Source organism: Dasypus novemcinctus, chromosome 6 (assembly GCF_030445035.2).
Source record: "Dasypus novemcinctus isolate mDasNov1 chromosome 6, mDasNov1.1.hap2, whole genome shotgun sequence".
Lineage (NCBI taxonomy): Eukaryota > Metazoa > Chordata > Mammalia > Cingulata > Dasypodidae > Dasypus > Dasypus novemcinctus.
This window is the reverse complement of record NC_080678.1, coordinates 75,338,420-75,356,948: the sequence shown is the minus strand read 5'-3', so window position 1 is coordinate 75,356,948 and position 18,529 is coordinate 75,338,420. Positions and strand designations below refer to the sequence as shown.

The 18,529-nt window shown below is 32.6% G+C and overlaps 1 protein-coding gene across 4 annotated transcripts in view; it reads left to right on the top strand.

The window, feature by feature from the left end:
* CTNNA3 (catenin alpha 3) overlaps positions 1–18,529 on the top strand; it is a 1,802,485-nt gene that overhangs the window by 1,273,193 nt on the left and 510,763 nt on the right. For all 4 annotated transcript variants that reach the window (XM_012529825.3, XM_071215825.1, XM_058298912.2 and 1 more), the window contains one exon: positions 11,759–11,959. In XM_012529825.3, the coding sequence (XP_012385279.2) occupies positions 11,759–11,959 (201 nt within the window). The remainder of the gene's footprint in view (positions 1–11,758; positions 11,960–18,529) is intronic.

Genomic DNA, 18,529 nt, shown 5'->3' with positions numbered 1-18,529 from the left:
TTCCTTGGGGTTTGTATCCTTTTATTTATCTCATATACCTGGAGGAAGTAATTTCAAATAGTGCCAGGATTTGCTTACCTCTGGGCCAAAAGCACAGAATTCGTAATTGGACACCCTAGTTCCTCTGTACTTTTTACCATAAAAAAGAATAGCACCCAAATGAATACGAACTGTTTTTTACAAGAATATCCAGCAACAGACATTAGCATCCAGTGTGCAAGAATTGAATGGTTTTATTGCATAATATGGGAGAATTGCCTTACAACTGTCTGTTCCTGCTGACAGTCCTGATGTTCAATCTGGTAATATCCTCAGAGCTATTTTATTTTAACCCTGTGCTTTGTTATTAGATGTTAATAGGTTCTTGGGTTATGGGAGAGGAAGCAATGGGACAATTAACATGAGAAAGTTCAGTCTAACAGGTGTCAGTGGAAGAAAGCACAGGCTGAGTGAGAATGACAAAGGTTTGTTTTACTTTTTCTTTTTGTTTAGTTTGTGAAGATAAAGTTGGCATAAAATGGAATTCCATAGATTTTTTGCAGCTTATGCCAGAATATCTAAGTAGCTGAGGTATTAAGCTTCATTTATTGATTACTTCTATGGCCATCTTCCCTGGTGAAATTTTCAGACTACTTAAGGTTCCAACTTCCAGCTATAATGGCTCCAAACAGAACCAGACTATTAATAGTACTAGCACACTGCCCATGTGAACCTTGCAGCATTAACATTATCCTCTGAAAATGCATAGGTGCTATCTCAAACCCAATTAAAATTAATGTGAAAACTTTTAATGCTTTCAGCTTATATACTTTAATATTATAAATGACCTTTTGCACCATTTTTTTAAAATTTAGAAATATTTCAAACCTACAAGGATTCCATCCCATTATACATTTGGAAAAGTTGAATGATATAATTATAGAATCACAGTATCTTAAAGACAGAATAGCCCTTAGCAATTGAAAGGACCTTAGCAAGTTAGAAATACCTTGGTTTTATCACTTTAACTTTGTGAATTTTGGAAAGATACTTATCCACTCAAAGTCTTAATGTATTTTTATAAGATTTATTTTTATTTATTTATCCCCTGCCACCTTGCCACTTGCTTGCTGTCTGTGCTCTGTGTCCATTCACTGCACAAAGAAAAAAAGAGAAAAAAATAGAACTATAAGAAATGGAAAGTTCAAGTTTTATCTTCAGAATTCATAAGAAGATTGTAAATCTGTGGAAAAGAAAAGAAATGGTTAAAGTATTTCGTGTTGTTTGTAACTAGCAGTGCTACTGTACAGGTATGACAGTGGTTTAAAGGGAAAGTCTAAGGTCATGTATATTACTAGAAGGAAAGCTAAAAAGTGTAACATTGTACTGTATATGACAGTAAAACCTCATGTAAAACATGAACATGAGTGATACTGGATATATAATAAATCCGTTTTTATAAAATATAAATACAAATATACTAGAGAGAAGGAAAAAGAATAGCAGCTATGTATGGCAGGAAAGCATAGAGAGATTGAGAGGTGATGAGTTTTGTTCATTTCTTTGTTTTTTGTTCATTATTATTACTATTGGAATAATGAAAGTGCTGTAAGAATGATTGAAGTGATGAATGCACAAATATGTGATTGCACTGAATACCACTGATTGTATACTTTGGATGGATTTATGCTTTATTGATATATACCAATAAAATTGATATGTTTAAATAAAAGGGAGAGAAGATGCAAATAAATAAAATCAGGAATGAAGAGAGGGTGATTATGATTGACCAGACAGAAATAAAAAGAATCGTAAGAGAATATTATGAGAATATGTATGCCAAAAATTTAGGCAACCTAAATGAAATGTACAGATTTATAGAAATGTACATTGACTCCACATGAAATACAGGAACTCAACAAATGAATCACAAGTAAAAGATTGAATCAGTCATCAAAAATCTTCCAACAAAGAAATATCCAGGACCAGAGGGCTTCACAGGTGAATTCTACCAAACATTTCAAGAAGACTCAATACCAATCCTGCTTAAACTAAGAAATTGCAGAGCACGGGAAATTACCCAACACATTTTACAAAGCGAGCATCACCCTAATACCAAAGCTAGATAAAGATGCTACAAGAAAAAATAATTCTAGACCAGTCTCTTTTATGAATATAGATGCAAAAATTCCTAAAAAAATATTTGCAAATTGAATCCAAAAGCATATTAAAATAATTATACACTATGATCAAATGGGTTTAATTCCTGGTAGGCAAGGGTGTTTCAACATAAGAAAATCAAATAACTTATAATGCACCACTTCAATAAACTGAAGAGGAAAAAACACATGATCATCTCAATTGATGCAGGAAAGGCATTTGACAAAATCCAACATCCTTTCTTTATAAAAACACTTCAAAAGATAGGTATAGTAAGAAAATTCCTCAACATAATAAAGGGCATATGTGAAAATTACACAGCAAACATCATACTCAATAGAGACAGATTGAAAGTTTTTCCCCTAAGATCAGGAAAAAGATAAGGATGCCCACTATGATCACTTTATTCAACATTGTGTATAAGTTCTAACTAGAGCAATTAGGCAAGAAAAGCAATAAAAGTGATCCAAATTGGAAAAGAGGAACAAAAATCTTACTATTCACAGATGACATGACCCTATGCTTAGAAAATCTTGAAATATCTACAACAAAGCTATTTGAGTTAATAAGCGAGTTCATCAAAGTGGGAGAATACAAGAGCAACATCCAAAAACCAGTAGTGTTTCCATATACTAGTAATGAGCAAGCTGGGGAGGACATCAAGGAAACATTTCCATTTACAATGGCAACAAGAGGACTCCAATATCTAAGAATTAATTTAAAAAGGAATGGAAATGATCTGTATTCAGAAAACTGCAAAGCATTGCTGTAAGAAATCAAAGAAGAGCTAAACAAATGGAAGGACGTTCTGTGTTCATGGATTGGAAGTTTGAACATCATGAAGATGTCACTTCTACCCAAATTAATTTAAAGATTCAATGCAATACTGATAAAAGTACAATAGCCTACATTACAGAAATAGGAAAATCAATCACCAAATTTAATTGGAAGGGAAAGGGGTCACAGATAGCCAAAAACTTCCTAAAAATGAAGAGCAAATTCAGAGGACTCACACTTCCTGACCTTGAAGTGTGTTAAAAAGCCACGGTGGTCAAAACAGCATGGTATTGGCATAAAGATAGACACACACATTGATCAAAGGAATTGAACTGAGAGTTTAGAAATTGACAGTCACTTCTATGGTCAACTGATTTTGATAAGGCTACCAAGTCCACTTTTCTGTGTATCTTCAACAAGTGGTTCTGGGAGAACTAGATACCCATAACCAAACAATGAAAGAAGACCCTTATCTCATTCTATATATATGAGTCAACTCAAAATGGATGAAATACCTAAACATAAAGCCAGGATCATGAAATTCCTAGAAGATAATGTAGGGAAACATCTAATAATACAAGACATTGTAGTAGGTAGGGGTCTCTTAAACCTTGTACCCAAAGCACAAGCAACAAATGAAAATAATAGATAAATGGTACTTCCTCAAAATTAAAACGTCTGCCCCTCAAAGGAGTTGTGAAGAGAGTAAAAAGGCAGCCAACTCAAAGGAAGAAAATGTTTGGAAATCACACATTCAACAAGGGCCTAATATCCATGATATAAAGAGATCCTACAACTCAACAATAAAAAGGCAAATGACCTTATTGAAAAATGGGCAAAAGACCTGAATAGACGTTTTTCTAAAGAAGAAATACAAATGGCAAAGAAACACATGAAAGAATGTTCAGTTTCACTGGCTATGAGGGAAATGTAAATCAAAGCTACAATGAGATACCATTTCACACCTACTAAAATGGCCACTATTAAAAAAACAAAACAAAATAGGAAACCACAAGTGTTGGTGAAGATGTGGAGTGATAGGAGTGCCTATTCACTGTTGGTGGAAATATTGGATGGTACAACTACTGTGGAAGTCTACTTGGCAGTTTCTAAGGAAATAAGATATAAATCTACCGTGTGACCCAGCAATGCCACTGCTAGGTACTGGCAGAACTGAGAGCAGTGACCCTAACATACATCTGCCTACTGATGTTCACAGCAACATTATTCACAATTGCCAAAAGATGCCGACCCATTTGCCTCTCAAGTGAAGAATGGATGAACAAAAAGGTATATACATACAATGGAATATTATTCAGGTGTAAGAAGAAATGAAGTTGTGAAGCATATGACAACATGAATGAACCTGAAGGACATTATGTTGAATGAAGCAAGCCAGACACAAAAGGACATATGTTGTATGATTTTGCTATAATGAACTAAATATATTGAGCAAACTCATGGAGTTAATACTTAGATTATAAATCACCAGAGAATAGAATATAGTTAGGGAGTGGAAAACTGAGGTTTAATCTGCAGAATTGGTAAAAAGTTGTTTGTAAATTAATAGAAAAGGTGAAAGCACATCAGAGGATTTATAATTAGTAGTGCTAACATGTGCATATGATAGTGCTTTTGTGTTTTTTTCTTTCTTTTTTGGAGTAATTAAATGCTCTAATATTGATTGAAGTGATGAATGCACAAATCTGTGATTATACCAAATGCGGTTGATTGTGTACTTCAGATAAATTATGTAATTTATGAACAAAAAAAATAATAGGGCGGGCTGGGGGAAAAATACACCAAATGTAGATATGGAAACTATAACTCATATTAATATTTTGATGATGTTCTTTCATAATTTGTTATTGGTGGTGGGGCGATGTATGGGAGCCCTGCATGATGTTATGCATGTTTATATTGTAAGTTCACACCTTTTACTATACACCTATTGTTTATGTATGTTCATGAATGAATTATATACTTCAATAAATTAACAAACAATCTATTAAAGCTCAAGCAAATAAGCCAGGTGACCAACCGAAGATATTTCTGTGTAAAACTAGGACAGTTCAGGAAAAATTGAATAAAATTTTATCTTAGTTATGTTCTTTGAGAAATTGAAGCACATTTAAATTCTTTTGAAATATAGACTCTGTAGGAAATATATCTTATTGACTATGTAGGAGTAAGCATTATTAATTTTCTTCAATCTTTAGAAGCAAAACATTGTTTACAAAAGGTCAAAAATGGATTGCACACTAATCATAGAATGTTTGAAGAAATCCTTTGTTTCTTGTTAAAAAACCGAAGGACTGAGAAATATGTAGTTTGTATGTTCCTTTTAGAATGAAGAACCAGATTGTCCCAAAATGATAAATATTTATCTTACAGCTTTTAGGAAAAGTTGAAAAAGAAATAAGGGACTATTTTGCCTAAATCACATTGCTTCTTCTTTTTTTTTTTTCAGTCATTAATAGCATAACAAGTTTCTCCACCACATTTAAAATTCTGCGGCAATTGCACAGGCCATTTTATTGAGAAACTAAAGGCCAGAATGTAAATTTTTGCCTTACAGGTTTTTATATTTTTCCTGGATAAAATCATATATTAAAAACTAGTAATTTCCAAGTCTATGCAGAAAGTATAGTCTAAGAATAATTGTCAAAAATTGAGTGCCTGACTTACACAAATTTAAAGTAGCATGTGTCAAAATTCATTCATTACTGAGAGACAATAAACAAAATGGTGAAACTTGTTTAAAAAGACTTGGATAAAGAAAGAATACTTCAATAAGATTTCTAATTTAGAAACCAAACTGGCAAATGCCCTAAAGAGCAATAAAACTACAACCTTTAGTTTTGTTTTCCACAAAAATCATTTGCATCATTACCAGATAATAGTTAATTTTCATTGTTATGTTACAAGAATCGTCTACATGTCTACCTTATTTTTTTAATTGAGCATCTACCTTTTCAGAGTTGTAAAATATCCTTATCAATATTAAACAGCAAGTCAAATAATAATACATATTCCTAGAGAATCAGACATTTGCCAGGTGGGCCTGATGCACAATGACCACCCAGGAGAACACTGAAAAAACAAGCAAAACTCCCTTTGTCTATCTCTAAGGTTTTGATCATCTTTGTTACTTCACAGAGGAAGTTGCTGAAAGAGTATACTTAAGACATATTGAAAGAAATATGAAGGCTTAAGTGACTTCCATTTTTTATTTTTATTTCTGTAAAATTGTGTGTATATAACGACTATAAGAATAGCTGATGAACTAGTTTGGGAGTTAGCAATCTTAGACTTTATTTTTCTTTTGATCATTATGAATGGTTGGTCAGTTATTAATAAATTCAAGCTGGGTAAAGCTCTGTGAAGAGTAAACAACTTCTAGTGCAGAGATATTAGGCAAATCCTTGAGATAAAGGCTAAGGAAACTATTCAAATGATGAAACAACTGTAATTTTGACTCTATTATGGAAAGAACAAAAGTGAACAAAAGGAAGTAGTTCTTTCTGGTTAGTATATTGTAAGCTCTTTGCAGACAGGAATTGTGCCTTATTTATTTTTTATATCAACTCTATTTTTTAACACATGGTTGGATTTAGGTTGGAGAGAGAAAAGAGAAGACAGGGTAAAGAAGTAGAAAAGGGTTGAGGAATTTTGTGACTTTTACACTTAGCTACTTACATGCTCTTTATTCTCACTTAGATCTTTCTGTAGGATATCTATTTATTTGGAAATTGATTATCATGATCAAATACTTGCCAAACAAATTTTGACAACTTTTATGCAGGTGTGTAAACAACAATTAAACAGTGCTTTTGCATAGTATTTGTTTTTTAGTTTTGTGATTTCAGTAAAAGGGAAAGACAAATTATTTCCAAACTGTTTTTATTTCTTGAACATTTGTGTCATTGTTTATATTATGAATTTTAAATTTACAGCTATAGATCCTGGTGTGCAAAAATGGAATGTTGTTTTCTTGTGATTAGCTTAAATCTCTGGGTTTATTATTTTAATCTTGCAAATTTAAGGAAACCCAATCGATTTTGGCTTGTAACTCTGCCTTTAGAATAAACAGTCAAGTATTCCTCCTCTCTTCTTTCTTTCTTCTCAGAATCTACATCTTTAGTATCCAGAAGAAACTGTTGGTGGTACATTATCCTCCACTTTATGGATTAGAACATAAACTCTCCCCCTTCAGTCTTTGCCATTGATATATTCAAATTACCGGCTTTGGAAATTAAAAGTAAACATTTTGCTTCTCAGCAAAGTCTATCTTTAGCAAATAAAATGTGCTTCTACTTTCTACCTATTCTCTGGATTACAGATTTGTAAAATTCTACTTTAGAAACTGAAGTTATAAATTGTTTGTTCTCACTGAATTTTGTTTGTTTTCTACCTTCCTTGAGGCAATAGGCTTGAGTTCAAATTCTATCTTTAATTGTGGAAAACATCAAAATTATGAAGACAACATAGAATTCTTTTTAAAAAATCCATTTAAATTCCATTTTTAAAAAAGAATTCTATGCTGCCTTCTTAATTTTGACGAAACTTGCTGTAGTGCTGAAGGTGCAGTTAGCCCAAGAAATTTGCTATAATGGAGTACCTTTTAGTTGGAGACCATTTCCTTTATTGTCCTGTCTATAACTGTTTTCCAACATAATAGTAACAACGTTTTCCATCTAATGATGGCTATAATATAATTAATAGAAATTGCCAATGGTTAAGCAATCCTCTTCTCTTAAGATAATGTACTTCAGGGTTTGTACTAAAACCAGAACATTCCATACCTACCCCAAATAAAATGTTAAATTGGCAGGCTGAAACTATGTGTCATTCTTCAGAACATATTTAATTCTAATTGTGGTTTTCTATAATGGCATATATATATATTTTCTCTTTTAAACCTCACTTTAAAAAATATGTAATTATTAAGTCCAATTACATCTACAGTTAAGAAAAAATACACTGGAGGCAAAGTTCCTAATGATGCTTTGCTGTGTCTAACAAGTTAAACCATTCTGTCAGGAAAGTCTTAAGAGAGATAGCAGTAGGAGGTATTAATACTAGGTATTTGGTGTTTAATTTCTTTTGTAGAGGGTTAAGAGCTGTATAACTAGTTGTAAAAAATTAAGCCATTCAAAAAGGCTATTATTATACATGTATATATAATTAACCCTATTAACATCTTGCATTGGTTAAACCATTTGTTACCACTGATGACAGCACATTTTTATGATTGTACTATTAAACTATATTCCATGGTTTAATTTAGGGTTCCATAGAATTTTAAAAATTTATTCTATTACCATTTACACAACCTAACATTTCTCCTTCTTAATCACATTCTGATATATATTTCAGTGCTGTTAATTACATTCACAATATTATGCTAACATCACCACCATTCATTACCAAAACATTTCCATCATTCCAAATAGGAACCCTGTATATTTTAATCTAAATTTCCATTCCCTATTCCCACCCAGAAGGCTATTTTAGCTACTTAAATATTCCTGAACTATGAATAGTAAAGAAATCATTATTAGGAAATTAATTTAATGTTTATATTATATATATGCTGGAGGTGCCCAACATTTTTATTTTCCTTTTTTTTCTTTTGGCACTCTTTGTTTAAAAAATTTCATGCAAATAATTGTTGCTAGCTTTTTCTGAAATGTTTAGGGTAATGCGAAAGTGTCAGAACAAGGGAAAATTTGCAAATCTTTCCTAATGTTTTGTGTTCTACTTAATCTTAGTAAGTTCAAAGATCATTTAGTCATTGTTTCCTACATCCTCAATATAGTTTCCTCAGATTGTCTGACTATATGCTTCTTGTCTCACTTATTTAATGTAGTATTTTTTCACATCATGTATATTCATATAAGATTCTTCTCTCCATATCTGACATTACCTATATAATTTGTCAACATGATTTACATAATGGCTTCTGATTGTGTTATTCTATCACAAGTTATAACCACACAACATTCTACAAGGCCATGCATAAGAGAATCAGAGCAATCGTTGCTATATTTGTATTCTCTGTTTTAAATAATAAAATTAATTCATGGGCATATATATCATCATTCTATAAAAGAGGTGAGAACTCATTCAATGTAAGTGATACTATGCATAATTTACCATACAAAATTTACTGGAAAAAAGTTTATGGTAACTATGATTTAATCTTTAATTAAATAGAAATTACAGAGTTTATTAGACAATTAATATTCAAAAATTAATATTTTCCCCTAAATATCTTTTCACTTTTTTAGGACTGAGCAAATATAGTTTCACATTCTGAAACTAAACCCCTTTAAGGAATGCAGATTACACATTCATTCTATGCATATATACTATGTCTGTTTAAAAAAATCTTAGATGCTTACTTGGAAAACAATGGCTTCTTAATGTGGCAATAAAGTGCACATCTGTGTACTTTAAAAAAACTGATGATTTTGGTGCCTTCCACATTTGAACTTGTACTTTAGTTCCAGGGAAAGCATAATGGTGATGATACACAAGTGCTTTCTGTTGAGATAAGATATTTTATAGGCCTTGATACATTCATAACTGAACACTGCAAATTAGTTTAAAACATCAGTGGATTTTAAATGAAAGTTTTCAGTATTTAACCTTTTCTAAGTAAATGACCTGAGCATCCTTGATATGGGTTAAACTGAGTTTCAGGCTACAGAAATGTGTCTCCCAAAGTTCATTACCCATTATTTATGAGTTAGGCAAAATAATTTATTGTTCCCAGGTGTGTTTCATAAGAAGACTTCATTCATTCATTCAACAAACATTCTTATGAGCCTAACAAGTGTCAAACATTGTACTAGGCACTATATCTGATACCTCAAGAAATAAGACAGTTTTTCTTGCTCTCAGATATACCTATAGCTTACTAGAGAGCTAGTGGCCTAAGTACATCATTACAAGACAGGGAGAGGCTCTAATGTAAGTATATAAAACTTTTTATTGGAACGCCAAACAACTGGGAAAAATTTTGTCTCAGTTCAGGGAATTGTCAGCATAGATTTCCTGAGGAAAAGATATTTGACTGGTGTCTTGGAAGATTAGCAGGATTTGAGCCTACAGAGCAAAGGGGATAGGGTATACAGATCAGAGTTCTGTATACCCAGAGAAACAGAGGTGTGGAAGAAGATGGCAGATTTTAAACCATTTTACAAAACACACACACACATAACTGAAGCATAAGGGGCCTATACAGGAATCTTAGGAGCCAGGTCTAAAAATGGTTAACCAGGACCTATAGTCAATGGTAGTTTCAATTTGATTCTCTAAACAGTAAGAGGAAAATATTACTCTGTAGGACAATTGCTTTATGAATGCCTGTTCTCTGTGGTTTATCTTCAGATAGTTAACACAACCAGTGAGGATGAAAGACAGGAAGAGGATACAGATATGTTCTGGAAGTACTGAGGTCTTTTTGGCACTGTTGTCTGCGTGTTTTAAGCAATTAAGAAAGGTTTTTTTAATTTTAATTATTATTTGAGCAGTTGTTAAGTTTATAGAAACATCATTCAGAATGTTTTCATATTTATTTCAGAAACAAACATTCAGTGTTTTGATATTCATCCTGCCCCATACACAGTTTTTTTCTATTATTAACCTTTTGTATTACTGTGGTATTTGTTACAATTGATAAACCAATACTATTAGATATGTATCATTGACTATTATTTCCTAGTTTACATTAATGTTCACTCTTTGTGTTGTAAATTTCTGTGGGTTTTTATAAAAATTTTATTCTTTAACACATTTAAACCCTAAAATAACCACTTTGAAGTATACAAAAATAAAATATTCAGTAGTGTTGATTCCAATCACAATGTTGTGCTCCCATCACCACTTCCATTGCCAAAATATTTCCATCACTCCAAACAGAAACTCATAAATAGATTCTTTGAAGAGGGTGGGCGGGGATTCATAAGATAAATCCAGATTCAAAACACTAATTATTTAGTATTCTTTTAAATTTCCTAAAAGCATCATTGTCCATGCTTGTTGATATTCCCACGTATTGTCTCAGCTCCTTTCATGAGTTTTATGTGGGTGTATTAATCATTTTACAGAGAAGGTGAATATTGTTGTGCTATAATAATAACTCCATGTTGTCCTCATGCCCTAATCATACAAAGAGGAGAGAAGAGGAGTTCTAGACACTCTCCAAAGTGGACAATTTTCTCCAGAATTCACTTGCTTCAAATCAGTCAGTCCTTCTAAAGCTTTTTTTCTCTTTAGGTATTTTTATACACTTAGTAGGCTGCTGCTTGACAGAATAAAAACTATACTTTTCACATTTTTCATTATTTATTAATTTTTAAAATTCCTATAAATATGTTAAAACATTGTAAGTCAAATAACAATAAACTGAACTCCATTTTCACTTTTATATATATTTAAAATATGATTCTTTTAAAGACTTTTACAATTTGTATTATATTGTCCTTATTCAAAATTCAATTATTCCTTTATTACATATTTTATCTTTGTTTGGATCTAGAAATTTATCTTAATTTGTCACCCATATGTCACTCAAATCTAAAATTTAATCTACAAGGAACTATAATCTAAAATAATATGTAATTTATAACATTTGCTATGTAAGATTTTTTATTTCGTGGATTTTACCGTTGAAGAAAAATAAGCTAAATCACATCTATTTTTCCTTCTTAAATCTCAATACTCTCCATTCCCAATATGCACTACCTCTGAAGTCAGAAGTTAATATAGATTATAGTATGTTAGATTTGTGATAAAAACAAACAAAAAATGAATTCGATCTGTTTGCTTTCAGAGAGCCATATCTTGGAAGATGTCAACAAGTGTATCATAGCCTTGAGAGATCAGGATGCTGATAATTTAGACCGTGCTGCAGGCGCTATCAGAGGACGGGCAGCGAGAGTTGCTCACATTGTCACAGGTGAAATGGACAGTTATGAGCCAGGGGCTTACACTGAAGGAGTTATGAGAAATGTTAACTTCCTGACAAGTACTGGTAAGTCTCAGTCATAATGACAGCTACACTATTCCTGATTTTTGAAACTACATGGCTACTCATACATATGGAAACCACATGGCTACTCATGCATATGAAACACATCTCAGTCTGTATTGCTTATTTTGAAATAGATTGCTATACTATCTGATAGGTGTTTGCAAACTTTGGTTATGTGATCTGAAATTTATCTCTGAGAAGTAAATATATTCAGTGGGGGGAAAGAGGTATTTCATAAATATATGCATTATGTAAGTTACCCACAGGTCCCAGGCACTTATGAATTTTTATTAAGGTCAGAACTCTTAAGAGACAGAGTTAGGTGATTTGTGGTATAAAGCACGTAATAGTCTCCAAACTCCCTTTTAGCTGCATCATTGGTATCCCAAGTTTTTCTTTAGATTACTTAAACAGAGTAACCTTGTCCTGTGTTTCCAGAGAAAAGCTCTTTACCTTCATTTGCAGTCTGTTTGAAAACAACATTTGTACCTGCACATAATCTTCTTTGATTAAAAATATGGAACCAAGATTTTGTTTCGGTTGCCGCAAACAAGATAATATTTTATAAAAATCAACCAGTAAATGCTCAGTTTTTGAATCATTCAGTAAAAAGGCATTCTTATTTTTAATAAAATTTTTAACATTTCTTCAAGAAAATAAAAGCATGTGAATTCCTATGAGTTCTCAAACAATGAATATAATTTGAATGAGGGCAGTCAACTCATTTTATAAATCTTCACGGTAGAAGTTTTATGTGAAAACTACTTGTGTATCTGTGAAACTCTCAGGTTGAATTGTTTTATTATTTGCCTCCTGACACCAGAATGATGGACTATCCATGATTCCTAAAATATTTGAAATTTTCTACTTCAGCCATCATTCCTAGAGACTCATCCTTTATGTTATGCTTGGGACATATTAAATTTGGCAAATATGTACAATGTTTAGTGAAGAGGTAGAAGGGTCAAGGACAAGAGCTTTTTTATCCCTGAGCTTCTCCTTGAAGCTAATTAATTAAGAGAAACATATCAAGAGTTAAATAACCTTCACTAGGAAATAGTACTGAAGAGCTAAGGAGGCAAGCTTAGCAAGGTTTGTAGAAAACCGATGATTAGATTTGTTGCTTTCCTACCATGTTGACACAGAAAGTCATTGAAAAATCTTGGCACATAGTATTCTTATTATATCTTTAAACTATTTATAAATAATGAAACACTCAAATTTTCTTAAGGAAAGATAAAGGAGGTGCATCTATAACTGTTGATATTAAACTTATATTGCGTACTTACTCCTCAAGAGTCACAGGTGTCATGGCAGGGCTTTTTCAGTCAGGTATGGAAATATATTCACTTGCTTAAGGAGACAATTACGTTACAGTAGTTTAGCATTTCTTACCTAAACTCTATCCTGCTGGTCTTTTCTTGTTAGTGAAAATCAAGCACATGGTTATCTGGGTCCCTGATTTTCTTCTACCTTCTGAGAACAGAATTTTAAGTCTTCTAGCCACGGTCCTCTAGGGAAACAGGACCAACAGGAGATATATGTAAATATCATGACATTTTTTCTAAGAATTGTCTCATGAAACTGGGGATGGGCAAGTCCAAATTTTGCAGGGCAGGCCCTAAGCTGGGAACTCAGAAGAAAGTTTTACGTGAATTCCCAAGGGAAGATTGGCCGGCTGAAGTAAGAATGGAAATTCTGTCTTCTGACTGCCGAAATCATTAGTTCTCCTTTTAAAACCTGAACTGATTTGATGAGACTTCTCTCATTGTAGAAGGCTATTTCAAAACTTAGTTGACTGTAGATATAATCAGCCATTGATGCAATCAATTTACTAATGATTTAAGTCCACGAAATATCCTCACTTGACAATCTGGCCAATGTTTGCTTGGCCAAACAACTGGGCATCATAACCTGGCCAAACTGAAACATGAACTTAGCCACCACAGTAAAAACAAGAATATATGAGGTATTCTCTTTTTGGCCAAATGAAAATTTCATGTATGAAATTGAATAAGTAAAGTCTACCATTACCACTCTAACTTGCCTCTTTCTCAGTTTTGCAATTATATTAGTAAAGCGATGAGAATATACTCCATACGGTCATGATGTCTATATGAGATATAGATATAGAGATAAAGATTTCATATCTGCTGTATGCAAAGAAAGAAGTGGATGACAAATTCTAGAATGTCTACAATATGAACTGTGTTGTGGGGATACTCTGTTCACAATCTACTCTTACAATTTGAAATCAAAAGTTAAAAACCAAGTGAAGTTTTTGCACATTTAATGACATGTTCACCAATACCTCCATGACTTATAATAACCTTAAAAGTTAACTAGTCATTATGGCTACATTATCATTTAATCAGGAAAGAAAGAAGTCCTTTCACTTCTAATTGGTTGTATGTAACTTTAAATTTTTCCAGGTAATTTATCTCCTATTCTCCAAACTTAATAAATATAGAACAATCCCTAGTTACTCTGTATAAGTAGCATCTATTATTAATATAACAATATAGTTTATGACTTTCCAATTTTGTTACTTCAGATTTTTCAAATTATTTTTGCTCTATCTTTGAAGACAGCTTCTTTATTTTATCCTGTACCTCTAGTACCAAACTTTTTTTTCCAAATAGCTTTTCTTGAAATTTATCAAAATCACACCTCACTAAAGGGATTTCTGAGCAATAAATTAGATGAAAAAGCTAATTAGATCAGTTTGATCTTAAGCAAAGCTGAAAAATGTGAGCATTTTCTTTCCCATAGAGATATCATTGATGAAAAATACTTCCAACTATTCTCTCCTCCACAATTAGCTAAAAGAAGATACTCATCTTTGTTCACATCTGCTTTATACCTTGGGCTTATTATTTATAAACATTCATCAAATTAAGTAATTGGAATCACCATGTTTTATGTTATGAAACCTTAATAGCTTAAATTTTATAAATGAATCGTCTATATATATGACCTATTTTTTCTTCCTTTCTCATATACAGTTTTCAGGTCCTAACCCTGCCTCCTAAAAATAACTTAATGAGGAGATATCATGAGTTGTTTTCATTACTGAAATTTCCTATCTTTGCAATATTCATCTAACAGTATTGCCATCAGTGATAAAACCTAAGCTGTATTTACCAAAATTTGCAGAGTTCTTTTAGCACCTTTGATTTTAATCAGACTTTGTGGCTCATTATCACGTTTTCAAGATTTGATGATCTTCTAAGTTTTTTTCTCAGTATTAGTAAGAAGGGTTACCCTATTGCATTTCAGGAATTTGCATTGCTCATAAGCCCTAGCAGTTGATTTTACATGAAATGCAAGCAACATCTAGAAAACTGCATTTCACTTAGACAGAGGCACAACATTGTAATCTCCATGTGAAATTCTTTATTCTGTCCCATTCTTCCTTGTTACTAAGCTCTTCTACCTGTTGGGAATTCCTGATAAGGGATAGAAAATATATTAGCTTTTTGTTAAATAACTCTTCTAGATTGCAATGTGAAGTCTTAGGAGTTATAGTCATGACAACAACTTTCATATTTGATTGGGGAAAAGTCTAAATCAGGATTGGAATGACATAATATTTTTTGTGTGATTTATGGACTCTATCAGATCCAGAAATTAGCAGGCTTAAAGGCATCTGTTTCAAACCTCCAAGCTCCACCTGTTTTCAATGTTGGCCAGGCTGATAGACCAGCACAGAAAAGGCAAATAAATGAACTTGACCAACACATTCTGGTGGCATACAGTGTTGGTACTGATGACAAATTATATTTCATTCATAAAGTGTTTGATCAGGTTCAAATGGAAAATGTGTATAGAGAAACCCTCCCTCTTAGAATGGACAAGAGACATATATTTGCATTTTTTTCTTCTCAAAGGTAAATGAAACCTTTGAAAAAAAGAGCCAAAAAATGTTTTCAAAAAAATTTATGTAATTTTTTCTTCAGACCAGTTTAGACAACAGATAGATTTTTGTGTTGAATTTCATTTAAAAATAATAAAATAGTTCAATAGTATGCAATAGCTCCTTTTTATTTTATATTTCCTTATACAAATATCCTGGCTTTATAACCTGATTATAACATGCTACTTTTCTTATGTTTCATTTATGTTCTATAACCTTAAATATCTATGGGATAAAATTCAAAGGATTTAGTTCTAATACTCCTTGCCCTCTACACACTGGCAGATTTCAAAAATTATTGGTCCATTTGCTAGATATGACTCAAAGAATTTTTTGTGTCCAGTAAAGTTTTGAACTGCATCGTTTTTTTCTTTAGCAATGTTTTTAATATTTTAAAAAATTACGTAACCTAGCAGATGTGGAGATCTGGCAATCCTCAGGCATTGTTCATTGTTGAATTGGCTGCTCTTAGTGGTATCCTCCTGTCTGTTGAGTCTAGGCCCTGGTCTCCAACCCACTGTTGTCTCCTCCACTCTCTCTCACTATATGCCCAGCTTTCTTCACTCACTTAATTTGCCAGGCTTAACTGAGTAGGCATTTGAATTCACTTGTACATGAATTTCTAATTATTTTTGCCACTGTGAGCCAAAAGCAACTTTCTGCTCTAAGTCAATACTTTCATAGTCATGCCTCCACATGCCAATGATCATTTCTGCTTCTGGTCTTCTGCCTGCCGTCCCCTTCACCTTGAATATCCTTGCACCCTCTTTTACACATCAAATCAGACCCATTTAAAAAGAAACGGCTCACATCTTGCTTTCTCTAGAAACCTTACTTTACTCCCACTGGCAATACTAATTTTCTCCTGGTCTCATGTGCTGTAGATCTTAAGAAGCATGCCACTCAGGCATTTCATTACAGACAACTATATGCTATTGTAACTTTTCAGGTATATTTATGTAGAAATGACTTTTCTTCCAAAATAGAATGTAAGCCACTGGAAAAAAAGCCACTTATGTTATTTCTCTCTGTTTCTCTCTCAGAGCATAGTATCATTCCTCATTGTAGATAAACAAAAATATACCTCTTTAACTGAATCACAATCATGCCTTTTATACTTTTGCTAGTGATATTCCTGCTGTTGGAATGTTTTTTCTTTTCTACCTCAAAACCTAATCATTCTTCAAGACTTTCTCAAATGCCATCACCTTTGCAAAGATGCTTCTGATCCTCTTTCAGTTAAAATTAACTGGTTAATTATTTGAGCTGCCAAAGATGAAATTTCCCCCAGATAGTGCTTATGTCACTTTGCCTTGTATTATATAATCAACACTTTAAATACAAATTTCTCCCACAATTTAAGATTATAATGTCCTTAAAGGCAGAGACTATACTTTATTTATTTTTATATACCCCATACACTAACTGTGGTTAAGTTGCACATAGTAAAAGTACCCAATGATTGTTGATCACCAAGTTCTTCTCCAATCTTTAAATTTAATAATCACTCTAAGATTATACTGTGGAACATTCCTAATTCCAGAAAAAAACAAAATCCGAAGCAGTGTATTATGCCAAAGGCTGAGGCAGAAAAAAAGATCAAGGAAATGATTCCTTACTGTCTAGAATTAGATATTAGCCACTTCCGGAATGCTTGAGATCAGATTTTTAAATGGTTCTTCAGTAAGCATTTGAAAAAGAGATCATGATTTTGTGTATTCAATTGCTTACAAGAGCAATTGTTGAAGTGCATCTCTTGAAAAATCTCCCTAAACCTTATTTCACTAATGGGTCCAGAAAACCCCTATAAGAGTTAGCAATCCAGATGGTCTCAAATCCGGAGAGATAACAGTCTTTCTTTCTCTTGTCATAATCTGAGACAGTTCTCCAAATTGGGTACTTTCTTACTTTTGGCTTCGCCTCATCTGGCACACTTTAATACAATTAATAAGAGAACATTAAGAAGAAGTTTCTTACTTGACTAAACTGGTAATCTAGTATCTTCCTGATGGTCAGTCTAGAAATCAAAATTTAAATGTCAGCCCAGCTACCCTAAAGAAGCCTAAGATCCCAGGCTGTGGGAGTACATCTGTTCTATCAGGAGTTCAGAATCTCAGGTTAATTTTGTGAATTGAAGAAAAGCAGCTATTAGAACTTTTGCATGGAAAGTCTGTTTTCTGAACAGGATCCATGTCCAGTTAAGTGGCTGAAGGTACTACGTTATTTTGCCATTTTAAATAATGGAAAAATAAACTTTTAAAATATATACTGGGAAACAAATCTATTATAGGTATTGTGAGATATGAAAGACTTTTCTGACCTCGTTGATATGGCTTCATACTAAGAGGTAAACAGAATTATGTAAAATAGTTGATTCCAGAGAATTATAAGTTGGGGGTGATCATTGACAGATCTGAAAAATATGCATATGTAACTTTGAGGGTGAAACTAAACGAGGGCGAATTAAAGTAATGGGAGATGAACTGACATGGGCTAAAGTCAGGAAAAAACTGGAGGAGGAATCATCTTTAGCACAAAGATGATTCAGAAGACTTGTATCTTTTTAAACTCTAAACCTCTAGGCAAATAAGAAAATATCTGGAAAGAGATATAGGTCACACCTTTCTTTCTGATCTTACTTTTTATATACTTTC